At 43.3% G+C, this 19045-nt stretch overlaps 1 protein-coding gene across 2 annotated transcripts in view; it reads right to left on the reverse strand.

The window, feature by feature from the left end:
* The window catches only part of RAD51B (RAD51 paralog B), a 579424-nt gene that overhangs the window by 181663 nt on the left and 378716 nt on the right, over window positions 1–19045 (reverse strand). For both annotated transcript variants that reach the window (XM_019641386.1, XM_019641387.1), the window contains exon 7: window positions 11726–11822. In XM_019641386.1, coding sequence (XP_019496931.1) covers window positions 11726–11822 — 97 coding nt within the window. The remainder of the gene's footprint in view (window positions 1–11725; window positions 11823–19045) is intronic.

Raw genomic sequence — 19045 nt, forward strand, 5'->3', positions numbered from 1 at the left:
CTCTAGTCCATTACACGGCTTTTCGCTTGGCCAGGAGCACCTTCCTCTCCTCTTCCACCTCTTGGGAACTGCTACTGATCCTTCCAAGATCCAGCTCAAATACCTCCTTCTCAAGAGCCTTCCTAGAGAGCCCCCGTCCCCAAACCAGGGCCCACATGTGCTTCCCCAGCAACATCCCGAACCTAGAGCCAACCTAACACACTTTGTATTCTCATCCATCACGATTCCCACCACGAACTGACTGTGAGCTTCCCAAAGAGCAGGGATGGTAACTTTTGTCTCTGTATCCCAAGCATCTGCCTAGCACAGGACCTAGTAGTATATCCTTGTTGTAAATCAGACAAAACTACTTCAGTCACCACTCGTGTGTGAATGTGGGAGATTTCTCCTTCCAAAGCACAGCTATTAGGTTCCTGCTCTTTCTTTCCTGGTACCTTCTCCGAGCTGGCCATTGATGTCTACCACATATAGTCAGTGGGTACACAGTTAAGGCTGACTGCACTTTGAAAGAATTTTGGCGCATACATAGCTTTCATGATACATGATGCATAGCTTTCATGCTTCTTTTAGGTGACTATAGGTCTAAAGCTTTAAATAATTCTTTGATTGCCCCGCCTTATGGCTGGTATAGGTGCCTCATTCATTTATCGAATGTTTATTGAGTAACTACAATTACCAGGTACTATTCTAGGATCTACAGACTCAGCAGTAAACAAAAGAGACAAAGATTCCTGTCCTCAAGGAGCTTATATTCTAAGGGCCCTAAGACCGGGTTGGTTTTTGCTAATTTACCTTAATTTTGTACTATCACATCAAAGTGCAAGCTATTTCCCTTGCTTCCAGTTTGGTCCCTGAAGGAATGAGATTCTCCCTGGCTGGGCCTTGGATACACCCTTGGACTCTGGTAGCCACTTATTCACTGATGCTTGCTTCTTGGGCTATACCTTAAAGATTTCAATTATTTATTCTATTTCTGGTCTAGTGCTCTCTTGGAGGAGTGTTCTCCTTGTCATTCAACTCAGAAGCAATTTATTTTGGAACTTTTCTAGCTTCCTTTATCTATATACTATATTTAAAAAAAAACAAAGGTGGTCTCCTTAGTCCCTGGCCCACTAAGGTATCACCCATCCTCTGTGGCCTGCAAGGAATACTTCCAGGAAATTCAGATTATCTTAATTGCTTTTATGGGGCTATTACATAGAAGCATGACTAAGAAAATCAACCTCAGAACCTAAAAAGAACTCAGTGTCTTTTATTAAAATACAAGAACCCCTTCCCAACACACACACACACACACACACACACACACACACACACACACATGTACGTACATATTTAACCCATAAAATTCAGTCTCTGAGTAATTTTGCTCCAGGATATCATAAATTATAGAAAATATATAATTTACAGATAGAGGGTTCTCCAAAGCACATATTTCAGTTATCCAGCTTCCATCTTGGCTTCTCTGGCTTATCTTGTCTGAAGCAGGGGTAAATAAAAGCCTACCGTGGGGCACAGTTTGTGTTCATGTGCCTGTCATATGTCCCTGAATAGGAGGTGACTTATACACAGGTAAGTTAGGTCTCATATCTCATCAGGTAATAACAGTTTAGAATAGGTAGTAGATTCCAGAACAACAGAAGAGACCTCTCTCTCCCCTGAAGAGAAACTCTAAGGCTGATTGTGGATATAAATAAAATTAGATCAAAGAGTAGCCGGATGGTTATCTGGGACTGGAAAGAAAATGTTTTCAAAACAAAATAATAATTATTTTTTAAATCCAGTATATTGGCTTGAAGGCATGGACAAGTAATAGATAGATAATATCAGAAATTTGATCTGGAAGCGGGGGAGAATGCTGAGAATGGACACCACTGAAGAAATTGACAGAGAGATACAGACACACTTAGCAAACTTACAATAATATCTGCTCAGGTGGACAAAGTCCTTCAACTAGATATGTTGGGGTACTCACATAATAGGTACTCCCTTCTAAAGAAATCTGCCCTTTGTACATTACACCTTATAAGAGGAAAATGCCCCCTATTCATGGACCCTACTGAAAGAATAGATGTACTGGCCATGTTTTTTATCATATGACTTCTTGGCCATGACTGATTGGACTAAAAGGTGTCCATTCACAGAATTATCAGGTGTGAAAAGGTAAATTGGGTCAATCAGATCATAAGGTCAAGGGTCAGTACCATGGAAAGTGAGGCAGGTATGAGAAAAATGAAGAAAATGACCTAAGTTTCAACCTTTCTCACGTGATCTGGCTATAACTTAGCTCCTATTTGCACATACCCATCAGGACTCCAGTTGTACCCTTACAGAAGAAGATAGTAGATAAAAATGTAAGTTCTCGAGTTGGACTCCCGGGGTTGGAATCCTGGCTCTGCCAGTAAATGTGTTGCTTTCTAAGCCTCAGTTCCTTCATCTACAAAATAGGATAATGGTTACCATCCACCTCAGAGTGTTGTTGTGAGGATGAAATTCAACAACGGATGTACAATACTAGGCACACAATACACGGTCCATAAACACTAGCCAACTTTTTAGAAAATGAACTTGAGTGGCATTTTGTTTCTTGCTACTAAAACATTTGTCTAGTGACTGCTCTACTCCAGACCTGAGACAAAGCCTGCAGAAAACCCCACTGGTGACGCGTGGAGGCATATGGCTCCCACGAGTCCTGACAGCACCCCTCCCACATGCCTGTCTCTTCTTTTAGGATACTGTCTCCTCAAGATCTCTGTTGGAGATACAGTAATACCTTGGTTTGCGAGCATAATTCGTTCTGGAAACAAACTACTCGTATTGCAAGACATCGCTTGTTTACCACGTTAAAATGTATTAGAAATGTTTGCTTGTCTTGCGGAACACTCGCAAACCACGTTATTCACATTTGAAGGTTTTACTGTATATTCATCTCGGTATTCCTAATGCCGACACACATCAGAAATCTAGTGAATAAAGCAGTAGTTCTCAAAGTGTCGTCTCTAGACCAGCAGTATCTACAACTCCTGAAAATTTGTTAGAATTGCAAATTCTCTGACCCCTCCCCAGACTGTGCATGAATAACCCCTCCAGTTGACTGAAGCATGCTGAGGTTTGAGAACCACGGGCATAAAGGTGCTGGTGGGGCAATCCAAACGCTCCACATCCTTGCCTGAAGAACAGCCCTACTTTCCTTGGGGAGTCATCCATCTTCTTTGATTGAGCATGTGGCTTTGGAAGGGATGCACATGGAACTACAAGAGAGGAAAGAGAAACATTCCTAGCCAGTCAATAAGCCTCATCAATCATGTTGATCAAGGAAATGACGTGTTGCCAATAGATTATCCTCACATTCTTCTCAAAGGGGCTTCAGAAAAAATCCTAAGCTCCCTAACATGGCATGCCAGACGTCTATGCTCCACACTGCCTACTTCTCAAGTCTAACCCTTCGCCATTCTCCTACAGGCCCCCTGCACTCCCAGTCATAAGGAGTGATTGACAGTTCTTCAAATGACTGACTGTGCTTGTGCCACAATATCTTTGGTAATGATATAGCGTGCTAGAATGTCATTCTTCCATCTCTGTATCCTCAGCACTAAGTACAGTTACTGGTGCATAATGGGTGCCCCATTTTCCTAAATATTTGATGAGTTCATTGTCTCCTTACCTCCAATCTCCCCATTCCTAAGCCATCCTACACATCTCACCTAGATACTCTTCAGAGTGCACAGTTATAATCACTTTGGCATAAAATCTAAATTATGTCTTGGCATTCAAATCTGGCCCCAACCTATTTCAAGATTTATTTGCACATGACCTGTCTATATTTACCCCAAGCTCTAAACTAATGGGGCTCCTTTGCCCCCTTCCCAACATATCCTGTATTTTCCTACAACACAGATTCCATATTTACTGAGGACCCTCTAGGAACTAGGGATACAAAAGTGATCAATACAAAGTCCCTGACCTTGAGGAGATGATATGAAAGCAGCGGAGGCAGATGATAAGCCCATAAACAAATAAATTGATAACATATGTCAGGCAGTGGGAGGGCAATGAAAAAAAATACAGCTTGCCTTGGAGACAGAGAAGGATGGGATGGGGGTAGGGGTTCCATCTGAGTTAGAGAGATGGAGGAGGATTTCTGAGAAGACGACACTTGAGCAAGGCTGAATGTGGTGAGGGAGCAGGCCAAGAGAAGATCAGGACAAGGGCTCCGGTCAGTCGGAACAGCAAACGCAAAAGTTCTGAGGCAGAAACACTTCGGCGAGTTACAGGAACAAGGGAGTGGGCTGTATGGCTAGAACAGATTTTTGACGGGGGAGAATGACAGAAGGGCAGACATGGCCCATTTTTAACTTAATGCCTCAGTTCACAGCATTTCCTGGTCTTTTCTCTGCCTATTGAAATCTTATCCATCCCTCAAGGCCTAGCTTTTACATCGTCCTCCTGGACCCTTCAGATTCCCCTCTACTGAAAGATGCTCCCCTCTTTCTAAATCCTGGTGTGCACCATACTTGTCTGGAAGCACTGCACATATTCTACCTCATATTGTTCTCCTTTAGAATTACTCTCAGACTACACTGTAAATATCTTGAGGGCAGGGACCACATCTTGTTCATTTCTGGGTTTCCTGTCATATTAACACAGTGCATATGGTAGGGGCTCCACAATTCATGAAATCATAAGCTTGGAAGGTACTTGAAGGCCTCTTCATCTAGCCAGAAAGTTTTTTTTGGAAGGACCATAGCTCTAAAACTATGCTAATATATGCAGGAATGCAGTTAATGCACAGGAAATGTCAATATGACTGAATGAAATACAGTTTAATCCAACTAGTATTTATTGAGTGGCTTACCAGAAAAATGAAGAAAAGCAAAGCCCTCAGAGAGATCTGAACCTAGATCAGAGCTCAGCTGGCCTACCCTTGGACCAGACCACGTTACAATCTTCTTCAAATCCTAGTTAACGTCAAAAATGCATGCTGAAAAGTTTTTCATGCCACGTTACAACACAAACTAAGTCATCCCCTGGGTGCCACTCCTAGAAACCAGGCATTCTTCCTTTCTTTATGGTCTCTGACCGAGAGACCTCTCGTATTTGGTATAGAATTCTCTTCAATGACAGTAAACAGAATCTCTTAGGAAATGCTTCCAATATGAAGCCCTCTGGGATCACTTCGCCTCTTGGCATTGCATTCTGTGGGCTTTTGGCCCTGTCATCTCTGTAGTTGAAACAATTGAAAACACCAGCTTTGGTGTTCTCGTCCCTTCTGCCATCATGACACTGAGATGTCAACATGAACGTGTGGAGTTATGGGAAATTAGCTAGTCAATCCTAAAGGGTGAAGAGGTCCGAGGGTAAGGGGGAAATACTGTCAAAACATCTAGCCCAGCCTTCCTATGAACACCTCAAAGTCTGCTTCCCAAAGAATACTCTCTGGCTCTCATATAATTTGATCTTAATGCACCTCGTGCTTCCAATGTGTCTCTCTTTGGCAAACATGACTAGCAAAACAGAGCTCCTGACAAGGAAGTACTTCCTGGTGGTAACTTCAATGTTCCCTCTCTCCTTTGATCGCTCCATGGTGTTTCTATTGCCCCCTGGTCTCCCTGCTGAAAACCCTCAAGTTTCTCTTCCTCTTGAAATTGTCAGACATTTGTAGACTGTGCCCGTCCCCTCTCAACTCCAGTCCTCCCAGCTCACGTAACATGTAGGTTTTCTTTAGCTAAACACCACAAGTTTGGGGTGCTTTTAACCTTTTTCTATAAATTAGGTCTTTCATGGCATTGAATGGTTGCTGGAAGTAATATACACCCAGCTAAGTGCCATGGATGCTTGAATACGAGGGAGAGTGGCGCATGGGTAGGTGTGTGTCCCCCCTTGTGAATAGAAGCATGTGAAGTTGTGTGTGTTGATATATGTCTGTGGCTTTGGAATCAAAAATGGAAAGGTCACCAGGACACTTCAACATTTTTATCCCAAACTCGCTCCTCAGAGGCAGCAGTGTCCAAATCTCGAATTTCACAGGAGGGGCTCTGACTCCTGTTCCCGGCACCACCACCTCTCACTCACTGTGTGGCCTTTGAGCAAGTCCCTTCTCTCCTTCATGCTTCAGTTGCTTGAGGTAGATGAAGCGATTCATCATTTTAAGACATTTTGAAATGCAATGGAAATGCTAACGTTAATAGTGATCACAATTGATCACAGTTGTTAATATTAAGCTCATAGCCACATGGTGACACTTTATGTTTTGAAGGCACTAATTATAGCCAACTTGCACCCTACCTCTGAGAGGTGGACTTTTAAAACTGCTTCACCCATGCCCATTTGTCCATGGTCCTGCCCAAACCAATAACCATTTAGTTTGGGACTGAGCTGCTGAGGGCCTTGGAGCTGAAGTGTGGAGAGAGTTCTGCTAACTTGACCAAGCCACCCCAAAGTTTGTGGTTAATGGATTACAAATTTGGGTAATGCCGGACAATAAATTACGACTATAATAATAAAGCTGAAAGTACACACAATTTAAGCAGAAACACCAGTGTTTTTTATCGGAAATGAAAGAAACCATTGATCATAGCAACTGTCTGAGATTAGCAGGGAGCCACATTTTCAAACATCCTGCAGTAAATCCAGAGCAGATCCAGCTGGAAAGCAAGAGTGGAAATAAAACTTGAAAATTCATACCACGCTTTGAAGTCTGCTTCTTTCACAACCATGAGCCCCTGACTCGCCCCAACCATTCTGAGCTGTTCTTACTTGGTGAATTTATTTTAGAAGAGACACAAGCCACGCACTTGCATATCATCTTTCAAATGGACTCCAGCTTTTTGTAGGGATGGTTTGTTAGGGGATATGAATCTCAAAATACTTTCTCTACATCAACTCAACTGGAATAGAAAGGCTTCCAATGCTAAAATGAGAAACCACTCTTGGTTCTAGTAAGTGCTGTTTTTTTTGTTTTTTTGTTTCCTTGTGTTCTTTCCTTGACCTCTCTATGCACTTTTCATTGTTAGTTTTTAAGTGCTATTATTTATCAAAAACGATTAATGCCGATTCGGGAATACTAACATGCCAGATGCTGGGAATGCCAGGATGGCAGTCTAATAATGTCTTTCTTTCCATGAAGCCATCTAGGGCTCCTAACATGGGCTGTGTCACCACACTGAAGTAACTGCTGTCCATTAAATCACCAGAAGAAAGCAAGCTAAGGGTCTAGTTTGCGCGGAGCTTCAGTCCTATCCAGGGCCCACTGCCACTGTATGTCAATCTCACTGCCAACTGTGCTTGGGTGGAGAGGGGCCCAGTCAGTCCTTCTGCTCAAACCCCAGGTGACTTCAGAGCAGGATACGGAGTCTTAGGCCAGCTGGACTGTTAGGTCCTTTCTCTACTGACCACTATGGCCAAAAGGGATATTCCTGTGACTGAGATCCAATCCTCTTTAGTACCTTCCATGACTACCAGAAAGAACTGGCAAGGACTTCTAAGAAATACGTCCTTGGCCACAGAAGTCACAAGAACTTAGTCAATAACCAGTCACTGAACTCTGTAATAACCTAGATGTCTGAGCTTCTGTCAACAAAACAAACAACCAAAGCAGCAAATACTTTGACTCACAGTGCCCACTGGGGAACAACATAGATTATAAAACCAAAAATCCTGATTTCTGCCCTGAGGTTCCCAGTAAACTTTGGTCCATTTGCAGAAGTCTTCAAGGTTCCCTTCTCCCAACTGAATGAAATAACGTGTGAAAGGTGGGCTGAAAATTGACAAGCACATTGCACATATGAGGAGCTATTGGAACTAAACAATGAAGGTTCAGTTCATCCTCTCATTCTTCCTCAAGGCACCAAGCTATGGGCAAGAGCAATGTCAGGAAGGGCTTTGCCTGTAGGGCCCGCTCTCCCTTCCTTGGCTCTCTGATCTGGGAACTGGATAATTCAACTGTGGGATGAAACCTCAACGAAGGGAATCATACGATGAACCCAGGCAGTGAACATGGGTCCACAAAATCCAAGCAACAACCCTGCACAAATGCAGCAAGAAAAAAAAAAACACAGCAACACAAAAAACAAAGAACTCTCAACTTTACAAACACTGGGAGGGCAACAGCTGGTCAGCCGAGATTAAAGGAGCGTGAGAGAGCACCTCCCACCACCGCATCTCCTGACTTCTCCCCCTCAGAGGTCCCTGAGCCTGCCAGGGCTCGCTTTTACAGCCCTGTGCAGATGACCTTGTTCCAGCTCAGATAGGGGTTCTTTTGATCTCAGCAGGGGATGCTCTGGGCCTGCAGCTGGCAGATATTAATAGTACAGGATCCACCGGGTGGAAGAGATCTCTCCGTTGGGCCAGGTCACTTGTATTCCCTGCTCTGTGTCAAAGCAGAAGAGACTTCATTTCCCCGAATCAGCCCCTGCTGGGTACTTCTCTCAGGTCAACTCGGATCATTTTATTGCTGGCTGCTCTGTGGCCACTTGTTCTCACCCCACAACTGTTTTCAAGGGAGCACTGTTTAAGCAGTGCCCTCCGCTCTGCAGCTGAAATCTATTACAGGGCAGGGTAGCCCTTGAGCTCACCCATCGCAGTGTGTTTCTCACTCTCGCTGAGTTGCACATAATTTTTCTTGGTTACATGTTTGTGGGGGAGAAAGGCAGCGAGAGCAAGAAGCAGACAGACAAGGCCAGAAGTGTTCAGAGTGAGATGGCAACACGGGGCGAGGCGGCTGTTACAGGTATGCCGAAGGATCAGAGCTAAGACTTCTGGGGACCCTCTATTATGTTTAATCTAGAACAGCAAGGTCATTCTTCCCACTCTGAAAATCAGAATTTCAAAACTGCATCAACGAGTGAATCCTCCTGGTCTTCAGACCCGTGTTATGATCTCATAGTGCTAGAGCTAGAAAAGACTTTTGGCAATCTTATATTCATCCAAACTGTCACTTAACAGAAAAAAAAGTTGAGGCCCAAAGTGATTAAAAGACCTGCCCGAGATCACAGAGCTCATAACAAAATGGCAAGCTAATACAATGAATGCTTGAAAGAACAACAAAGCAATTTATACATATTAATCATAGTAACATTAACAACCATTGCAATATGTTTGACTACGTATAAATGTTCTAAGAAATTTTAATTCACTGGCATGGAACTTCATTATAGACTTCAGGAGAAAAAATATTTCTATAGCCTCTTTACCTGCTCAGCTATGCAAGGAAAGGATCTGAGAAAATCAACTGTTTCCTTTCTCCCTGGGATTTCATACTAAAAAAAAGCTGTCTAGGGTTGAGCTGGTAAGTCTTCCTTTGCCATGAACATGACTTTACTATTTTCTTGAGTGGTTACACTGGAGCCCCAAAGCAATTCCCTTTGTATCTGTTTCACTCCTCTTCTTTAAGATAAACCAGGAAGTCAAGACAAAGCAAAGTTCTATTACTTACTGGTTTTCAAATAAGGAAACAAGATACTTTGTTCTGCTCAGAGCAAATATGCCCTGAGCATGTGTGTGTGTGTGTGTAATAACTATAATAATTTTTAATGATGATCATAGGTGTCTTCTGTGATTCTCATGGTTACTGTTCTTAGAAAGCATTAACTATGATATTCACTCAGCATTTATTTTCTGCCAATTATGTGCCTAGAACTTTGCTAGTCACTCAGAAACAACATGAATACAAAAAGAATATGAGGGCCGGCTGAGTGGCTCAGTTGGTTAAGAGCTTGCTCAAGAGTGTGAGCTCTAAGCAACAGGGCCGCCGGTTCGATTCCTGGCCCGAGCTGAGCTGCCACCAGGTGGCAGGATGGCTCAGCTAAAAAAATAAACAAAAAACCCCAAAAGAAACAAAAAGAATATGAGATAGTCTGTGTCCATAAAAATAAAAAATCTGCTAATCTAGCCAGGAAACCATGAAAAGTTAAATTAAATTTTCTAGACCTTTTCTTTATATAGCTGAGAGGTAGAGGGACCACAGAGGAGGAAGAGAGAGTAAGACCAATGCAGACTGGAACAGGCACGGAGGTTTTCTGGAAGAGGTGGTCTTTAAATAAACCTTGGAGGAGTGGGAGGATTTAGGACGAGAAGAAGAGGTAGAAGTGAAAATGGGAAACAGTGGCCACGATAGGGCAGCTGACCCTGCAGAGGCGTGGGGGCAGGAGCGGGGAGCAGCAGGCAGAAAGGCAGCGCTCTTGGCATAGGAGCTTCAGCCAAGGTGCTGGCAAGAACAGAGGTCGAATAGGAAGGAAGGACAGACTGCAAAGCATTAAGAAGCCTTGACTTTATCTAGTGGTGTTTTGGAAACTGATTTATGAAAAAGAAAATGGCGGCGGGGGGGCGGGGAGAAACACCTGGTTTTTAGCATTTGCTGATTTCCCTGGTGTAAACACTTCTACCCTGGCTAATTTCAAGCTAACAAATCACAAATTCCTGAATATTTTTAAGTCAGCTTATTGATTTTAGCCTACTCTCAGAAAATGGGCTGAAACAACTCCAAGCTTTCTGAGTAAGGGAGTGACACAGTCCAAGGAAGCCAGACTGGGGACTTCCATTTGGTAGTGGCATAAGGGACATGGTAGAGTCTGGAGGAGCGAAGCCATTTGGGAATTTTATTAAAATAATCCACTTGTGAGTTTAGTAAGTCAGCTGATCACAATCCAAATTACAAAAAGAAGAGACAGAGGAAAGATACATTTGGAAAGAAAAAGCAAGCGGACTTGATGCTAAAAGGAGTGTAAGGAGGGTGGAATAGTACCTGATTCAGGTGGTTAGTCCAGGTGATGGAGGGCTGATAATACATCACTGAATGTAGAAGTAGGTACACAGAGCATTTTACTCCTGTTATAAATAAGTAATTCGTTTTCCTCTGAAAAACACGGCTGAGGAGCAGGGGTGTGTGATCCTTGCTATTTCTGAGACCATAAACTGAGGCGGATCCATGGAAGACTACCTGAGCAGTTGGGACCCTCACCAGGCCTAGAAGCCCCATATATTCCATCATGAATAATTCTCAGAACGTGGAAAGTGCAGAGGGGCCTGGAACCGTGATGCACCCAGGTCCACGGTATTCTGCCCTGAAAGACTACAATCAGCAGAACTCAGAAATGTCAAGTAAGAACTTTCAATTGAACTAGAAACCAGTCATGGGCTCAGTGGTGTAATTCCCCAGCTATGTAAACCATAGCCAGCCTGACCTTTCCTAGCATGGGAGCGGGGAGAACATTTTGCAGAGTTACCAACGTAGAGCGTTTTTCTTCATCTCTCTGTAAAGCCAATAGGGAATGCCACATCACTGGCACATCCTGCTGGTGTACACTATTAGCCAGTCCAAAAGCACTCAGCACAGACAAAAAGCTAAATTGACGTGAGACCACTGGTAAAGCCACGCTTTGAGCCTCAGTTTCCAAAAAGGTCACTTAGCGGTTCACCAGCCCTTATATTAAGGACCCAAAACAACCTATAGAGGAGTGGCAAACCTCAAGGCGGAGGTGATAGATGGCTGTTAAGATGACTCACTAAGGTGAAAAAGGAGGCTCACTTACAGTGACAGGGCAAGAGACTCTCCAAATATAAGGGATCAGATGCCAGGAAAGGTGGCCAAGCCTAAGTCACCAGGCTCCGGCTGGGTTCACTGGCCAGGGCCCATTAGCTGTATCTCCCAGCTCTCAACAGGAGGCAGAGACTTGGTGGAGCTGTATGTCAGTGTCAAGTTTCAGCCCCTCTAGGACAGATCCCTTACCTTCAGACAGGGACAAATCATCAGCTGGAGACACCAGGTCTGCCTGAGAAGCTAGAGCTCTGCTCAGATGGGTTGTAATTTGATTCGTCAAGATAACCTGTGAACAGACAAGGAGAAGGAGGTAGCGGGGAGGGAGAGAAGGGAGAAGAGAGAAGACCAAATTAATTATTAGAACTATCAAAAGACAGACTGTGACTTAGGGGAAAACTGATAAGTATGCAGGTAGGAAAACCCCAGCTCTGACTTTCATCAATTTTATCTGTAGGTCAGAATATCTGGCAAAAGCCCATAGGTCATTCAAAGCACAGAAAACTCAGGAAACAGGCTGACTTTTTTCAGAGCTCAAACCACTAATCAATTCTTCCTAAATGCTGAGTAAATTTGGACTGATAGGTGTTGTCATGTTAGCTGAATAACAGAAGGCTAACCAGAGACCATGCATGTGGACACATTTTATTGAACTTAAAATTTTAAGATTATATCCACAAACTAAGATACTGCTATTGCTGAATAAAAGCAATAATTGAACATTTGGATGCCCAAGGTATCTCACCTTGTTAACTCAAAAATCAGAGTTTTATTTCCAAATTTGTGAAATTGGAATAAGGGTCATCTCTAAGGGAATAAACTCTTCTTTTAAATTAGTCGAATTCTAACAAAAGAATTCCAAGGTCTCACTATGTATTTAAAACACAAATTAATATAATCCTACCTATTCAAAATAAAGTTCATGACATTTAAAATTCCTAGGGAAGACTCTAAAATTACTTAATTCTTATGGCCCACTGCCACACAATATTTTCACATTTGGTTCAATCAAAAAACTATTATTTTTCTTAAAAACTCTCACTTATAAAATATACTCTATTGTTTAGAAACCTAAAGGAAGAATAAGATCCAGATTGTCTCCTGGAAAATTGTACCAAGGCTAGCACTGAGCATTTCCCGAGGTTCAGGTGTTCCCAACATGGGCAGAAACTGTGGGCAACTTGGTCCGTCAGAGAAAACGTCCCTTCTGAAAGGGTACTAGGCACTTAGTACCTGGAATAAGCACCTCGCGGGGTATGTCCTGGTATGTGCCGGGGATCAGCCACGGTTTTGTTATCACCCCGATTTGAACAGAGATGAAAATCGTCTCCATTCCTTATTGTCCGGCTTGTCAGCCACACCTCTGTTGCTGCCTCTGGAATGGCCAGTGACACATTATAAATCGTGTATCCATGGCAGCTTAATTGAGGGCTGTGGGGGGAGCACGATGGCAAGGTCAAGTGAAGAAATGAAGTACTCTGTTAACAGAGACAGCCTTTCCAGGGTCTTTGTATGTCAACTAGGTTCAAGGGTTTCCGGCTACCCTGCATCTAAAATCAGATATTACAGCACTCCTCTGAGTACTTGCTCATCTTATCCCTCATGTCCTTGTGTATTGCTACTTTTCATTGGGACTAGGAAGAACCATCTGAAACGTCTTCAATTAAAATGGCTGGAAATGGTCAAAGAACAGCCTGCTCTTGTAAGAAATATTCATATTCAGGAGCATGGTTAAAGGATTATGTTCTTTTCTCTCTTTATAATATAGGATACGGAACTTGGAGCTCAATAAAACTGGGTTCAAATTCTGATTCTGACACTGGGAACCTTGGAAAAATTACTTCATTAGTTCATAGGTAAAATAGCACCTATCTGATAGAATTGTTTTGAGAATTAAATGAGATAATCAACATTAACCTAGTGTCTAACACATAGTAAATATTCAATAAATAGAAGCCATGGTCGTCATTATTTCCTATAGAGTGATGCTGTATAGGTTAATAAGTTAGTATATGCCACGTGCTTCAGACAATTGGATCTAATAATAGAACACTGAATCCCACACTTTCTATATCAGGGTATACTTAAGTACCTGATCATTTCTACTAGCCTTAGTCCTTTCTAAATTTTATTTAATTGCAAAGAATTTGTGTAAAAATCTCAGTAAGAAAAATACAGTAATTCTTTAAAGCAAGGCCAATAAGATACTGGCGTTGTTCTGAAAATACTATGTGCTTTATCTACCAATGAAGAAAATAATGTATCTGTATATCCTAGTTCAAAGAAATGTGAAGCTTCAGGGAGATCTATTAAATATGTAAACTGTGTTTTGGGGCGGGGGAGGGGAGGATTCTTCTAAAAGCCATCTTGTTGAAAATAAATAGAACTCTAATGCTATGGTAACAGCAATGAGAAAACAACGTATGGAATACCTACTGTGCAAAGCATGCCACTATATACAAAGGGGAAAACAAAGAGGTCAAGACACTGTATGTCTTCCCTAGAAACTTGTAAGTTGAAGAAACTTGTTTGCTAAACTGTTCAGACCACTTTTTCTCACTTTTATTATTATTTCATTGGTCCTATAGTGGAAACTTGGACTGAGATGATGGTTCCATTGTACAGAACTACTGAAATGACATCCTGCGGAGCCTAAAACCAAACTACTATACAGATGTAACTCAGAAGAACTAGACTTATCGGGGTGATCACTTTGTAATTTATGGAAATGTCTATGTTGTACACCTGAAACTAATATATTACATGTCAACTGTAACTGAAAAATAAAACAGAATTAAAAAAATATTTTTGTGTGTGCCTCAAAAGAGAACCACTCTCATTTCCACTACCAATGGAAGAGTAGATGGAGAAAAAAACATTTTCACTCTGCAATGGCAAGAGAACATGCTTTCTATGTGGTTTTGCTAAAAATCCTCCCCCTTTTTATTATAAGTCTGAAAGCCAAATCACAGAAGGATATATTAGCAACCAAACTCAGGGGTTTGCTAATCACACCATCTTACTGAATTGTTGTGGTTTTCTAAATCCGTGTTCAGCAAAATGATAGAATGGAAACATTTCCCAATAGCATCGATTACAAATAATCACAACATGGGCGGAAGCCTATAGTTGTGCTGTTCTCTGAGGCAATCTGGACACTTGAAAACTACACTCTTAAAGCAACTCACAAAATACTATTACACATTACAAACCGTCTTAACACGATCATTTCTGAAAATGAGCTCTGACTGACACTTCAAGGGGCTTTCCTGCTGCTTCTGCTTTGCTCCACTGGAAAGACTGGGACTTCTGATGCTTGGTGCGAAATTTGTGCAAGAGCAGTTTGCACAGTGGTTAGGGCGAGGACTCTGGAGTCAGACAGACCTGAGTTCCGATCCCGGGTTCTACCACTTATTAGGTGTGTGACACTGGGCATGCTTCATAAGCTCTCTGGGTATGATAACACTTAACTCACAGGGTTTCCAGGATTAAACTGGGTAATGCATATCCAGTCCCCAGCATAGTGCCTTGCCAATGGTAAATGCTTCACCAAGGTTAGCCGCTGTCCTTATTTTTAATTATCCTTTGCTCATTTGTACCTTGCTTGTTTAGTTAGTAAACCCATGCCTGGTTCCCTTTTGTACAGCATACAGCCTACTGCTAACAAAGAACCAATATTTGCTGTTGATATGTTCAAAAGGCAACAAAAATTTAATTGAAATGACATCTGCTATTTTTGTCATTTCTCTAAAAGTACGGTTTATCTAACTTATGACACTCCCCTCCCCTCCCCTAGTATCATCGACAACAAATTCAAAGACCAGAGTGGGACTCTTGGACTAAGAGGAAGAAATACTTTTTAAAATAGTTATGATTATGTCTGAAGCTGAGAGGAGATGGAATCCAACATAGTTTACTCTTCAGAAAGGAGAATATCATCCACCTATTGGGGGTAACAGGAAGCCCAAAAAGTTGTATCAAGTAACTGTTGTCTCCACTCAGCTTTATAAATGGAGAGACAACTTACTCCCAGGGCTTCTTTGATGTGTCCTCTTGGTTGTAGGATGCTTGAGGTACACTTGAATAGCAAACGGCCCCTCATATTATGTCACGTGGACCTTGCGTCTCATAGACCTTGAGTCTCATTTTTAGTGCTCCCCTCTGAAGGCAAAATGGGGCAAGGGGACAGTTCTCCCTTCAAAAACTATGTCCCTGGGTTCTAAGTGTACCCTTGCATTTCCTAGCTTCTCTAAATGCATCCTACTCAAGCCTTCTCTGTATTCTAACATCTACACTCATTTTAAGGGAACAATGAAACTCTTTAAAGAAGGAGAGACTTCAAGGTACAGATTCATAAATAAGCAGTAATAAGCTAGAGAAAAGAGATGAAGAGATAGGAACCAGGGAAAGACCGGATGACCTAGTAAGGCAGATGGGTGGGAATCAGTGCGTTTTGGTCGGAGGCAGAGGGCCCTGAGGATGAAAAATTAACCAACACAGAAACAGACAAAAACATATGACTCATTTCTGCTGAGTATCAAAAAGACAGCGTAAGAGAGCAAATACCTGGAGTCAGGCGGATAGGAGCAGAATAAGCTGGTCAGAGACCATCAGCCTCAGGCATCAGGGGACTGGTGAGCTGACTCTCTACTAGTCTCGATGCCCAATGTGGACCACCTGCCTTCATTTGACCCATCTTTCGTTGACTCTGTTATGGCCAGGTTACATCTAGGCTATACCCACACCCCACTCACACCTCCGGCTCCTGGTCCAGCATGCATTCTGCCGTAAGGGGCCACTGGGTGTGTCTAGTCTGATCCACTCTACATTGAAGTATTTAGGAGTATCTGTGCTGGGGCCTCCATGGCTAGCCATTTTGTATATTCTACCCACTGTGAGTACTTGAAAATGGTGGACAGAAGAAAAAATGAGACAGCCCTGGAGAAGCCAGAGAGGAAAACCACCAGGCCTAGAGGCACAGGCTTGGATGGAAGAAGCTCCTTTTATCTCAGAAGGTGACAGGGAAGAAGTGGGAGTTTGCGTTCAGCCAGGGATAGAACAGGTTGGAATGGGACAGTTGGCCCTGTTTGTTCAGCAGAAGAGATAGTCCCGGTCAGCAAAACAACAACTCAATATTTAAAAGTCAGATTCTTTTAAGGACCTAAGAATATGGCACATGCCCTCATTTAACTTCCTGTGGGGACAGGTGGCAGGCAAATTTGTAATCCCCGCCTTCCACAGAATGAACTCATCTGCCTGAGATCAACAGTGAATAAGAGATAAGGCGTGAGCCGGCCAAGGGGCTCAGTTGGTTAAGAGTTGGCTTAAGAGCGCAAGCTCTGAGCAACAGGGCCGCCGGTGACATGGGCCAGTGACACTGCATCCTGAGCTGAGCTGTCGCTGAGCTGCCAAAAGGCAGCAGGATGGCTCAGCTGGTGTTAACAACAGGGTTGCCTGTTCTGTGGTGGCCTATGCCCACCTGCAACTAGGACTGAACTCAGCACCTTGAGCTGAGCTGCCGCCCGGATGGCTCAGTGGATAGAGCGTGAGCTCTTAACAACAAGGCTGCTGGTTCGACTCCCACATGGGATGGTGGCTACGCCCACCCGCAACTAAGATTGAAAACAGCACCTTGAGCTTAGAGGCCATGAGCTGCCGAGGGAAAGCCAGATGGCGACTGGCGTCCTCCACAACGAAGATTGAAGAACAACAACTTGGCTGGTCCCCTTCCCCAATTCCCCAACACTGTTCCCCTCCCCCAATTCCCCAATACAATCTTTAAAAAAAAAGAGAGAGAGATAAGGCGCCCTGGACAGAGGAGCGGAGAGCGAGGAACTCAGCCTAGACCCACAGACAGGTGACTTCCCCAGGCCTCGATGTCCTGGTCTAGAGAATTTGATCTATAAAAATAATGAGCAAAGGGATCTAATGTCCAGGAATTCACTAACAGATTATCAAATGCTATATTATAACAAGCCCAATATTGTGACAAGAGTCCTTGGTGACTCTGACACTAATAAATAACCACAGATCAAGTAGGTACAGCGCTTGGGCTTCCATGCAAGTGTCAAGCATTTGAGGCAATCCTAGCGGAATGCTGCTCATCTTTCTGGTAGTTTTCCATGCCCCCAGATGCATGGGGCTTGCCATTTTTGAGGCCCCCGGGAGGCTTGAAAACTAAAGCTCTTTGCGGAACTCCTGTCTATGTGCAACCGAGTTTACAGGGTAGACTGGGCTGGAGGAATCGTGAGGCAGCCTCAGGCGTCTTAGGGACATTTCTTTGCCCATAAAAACAGCCGCTTCCTCTTCCCGCCCACTCCCTGCCAGAAACCTGCCACAATCTAACACAGACAATCAAAGACGTTTCAAAATCACTCTAACTGGGCCTGTAGTGCTCGATGCAGTGATTGTCCCAATACTTACAGCTCCCCAGTAAACAAGCAGCCCGCTGCATTGCCTGGCCAGCCAGGGAAGGGCATCATCTGAACTACAGGGAGACTGTGGGGGCTGCCTCTGCCCACACACTGCCTGCCCTCCGCTAAACCCGGCCCTGGCTGAATGACAGGGCTCTGCTTTCCATCAGCGCAGAAGACACTGTTCATTTGTTCTCTTTTTGTATTAAAAATGATCTATCTGCTTAATGTACAGTTTTTTAAATGGTTACTTTTGGTATCTAAAAATGATCCTAATTGCTAGGTGATCTAGCCTTTCTATCCAAACAGAGGTCTTGGATAAGCCAGAAATTCTGAGTTTTAATCCTGGCTCGGTTAAAGGTTTCCGAATGTCTTGTTTTTAAGGAGACCAAGGCCGGAATTTTCCTGTGAGAAATTGTTAAGGTTCATTGAGTCCTTTCATCACCAAAGCTTGAGAGAAAGGCCCTGGAGTGGATTTCACCGTATTCTCCTCTTGCTTTCCAACCATGACGGTGTCTGCCTTAACCTCTGTGCTGTGATAGGAGCTGGGAGTGAAAAAGGAGTGTGGAGTGGGGAGAGAAAGGAGGAGGAAAGCAGAGAAGGGTGAGAGGCAGGGGGAGGGCAAGTAGAGTGGGAGGGGGGCTGTGGGTGCAGCGCAAGAACAGGGTAGGTCCCCCCAAAAGCAGGTCTAGAGGGCCACCCTTGCAGACACACGCCTGTCCCCTGACAACTCCCCATCCCGCCCCCTTCCTGTCACTTCCAGGTCTGAAAAGAGATATCCAGTATTTGTTGTGAGAAAAAGTCAGACCAAATATTTTGGAGTTTGAGCATCAGAAATCTGTTTTTACTATTCGTTGGCTTAGTTTCGCCAAGCTCTGGAAAATTATAAATCATTCCATTATGGAAAACAAATCATTTTTCTTTAGCGCTAGCCCAGAGAATATCAACTGTCAGTTCGAGAATCAAGAACTGATAAGGTTTTAGTATTCCAGCCTGCGATTTTCATCTTGAAGGCCCGCATGACAACTTTTCTGGGAAAATCTGAAAAGCTGTGGGGGATTTTCCTTTTGAAATATTTGTGGTAAAAGGACCAAACTTC

Source organism: Hipposideros armiger, unplaced genomic scaffold (genome assembly GCF_001890085.2).
Source record: "Hipposideros armiger isolate ML-2016 unplaced genomic scaffold, ASM189008v1 scaffold_59, whole genome shotgun sequence".
Lineage (NCBI taxonomy): Eukaryota > Metazoa > Chordata > Mammalia > Chiroptera > Hipposideridae > Hipposideros > Hipposideros armiger.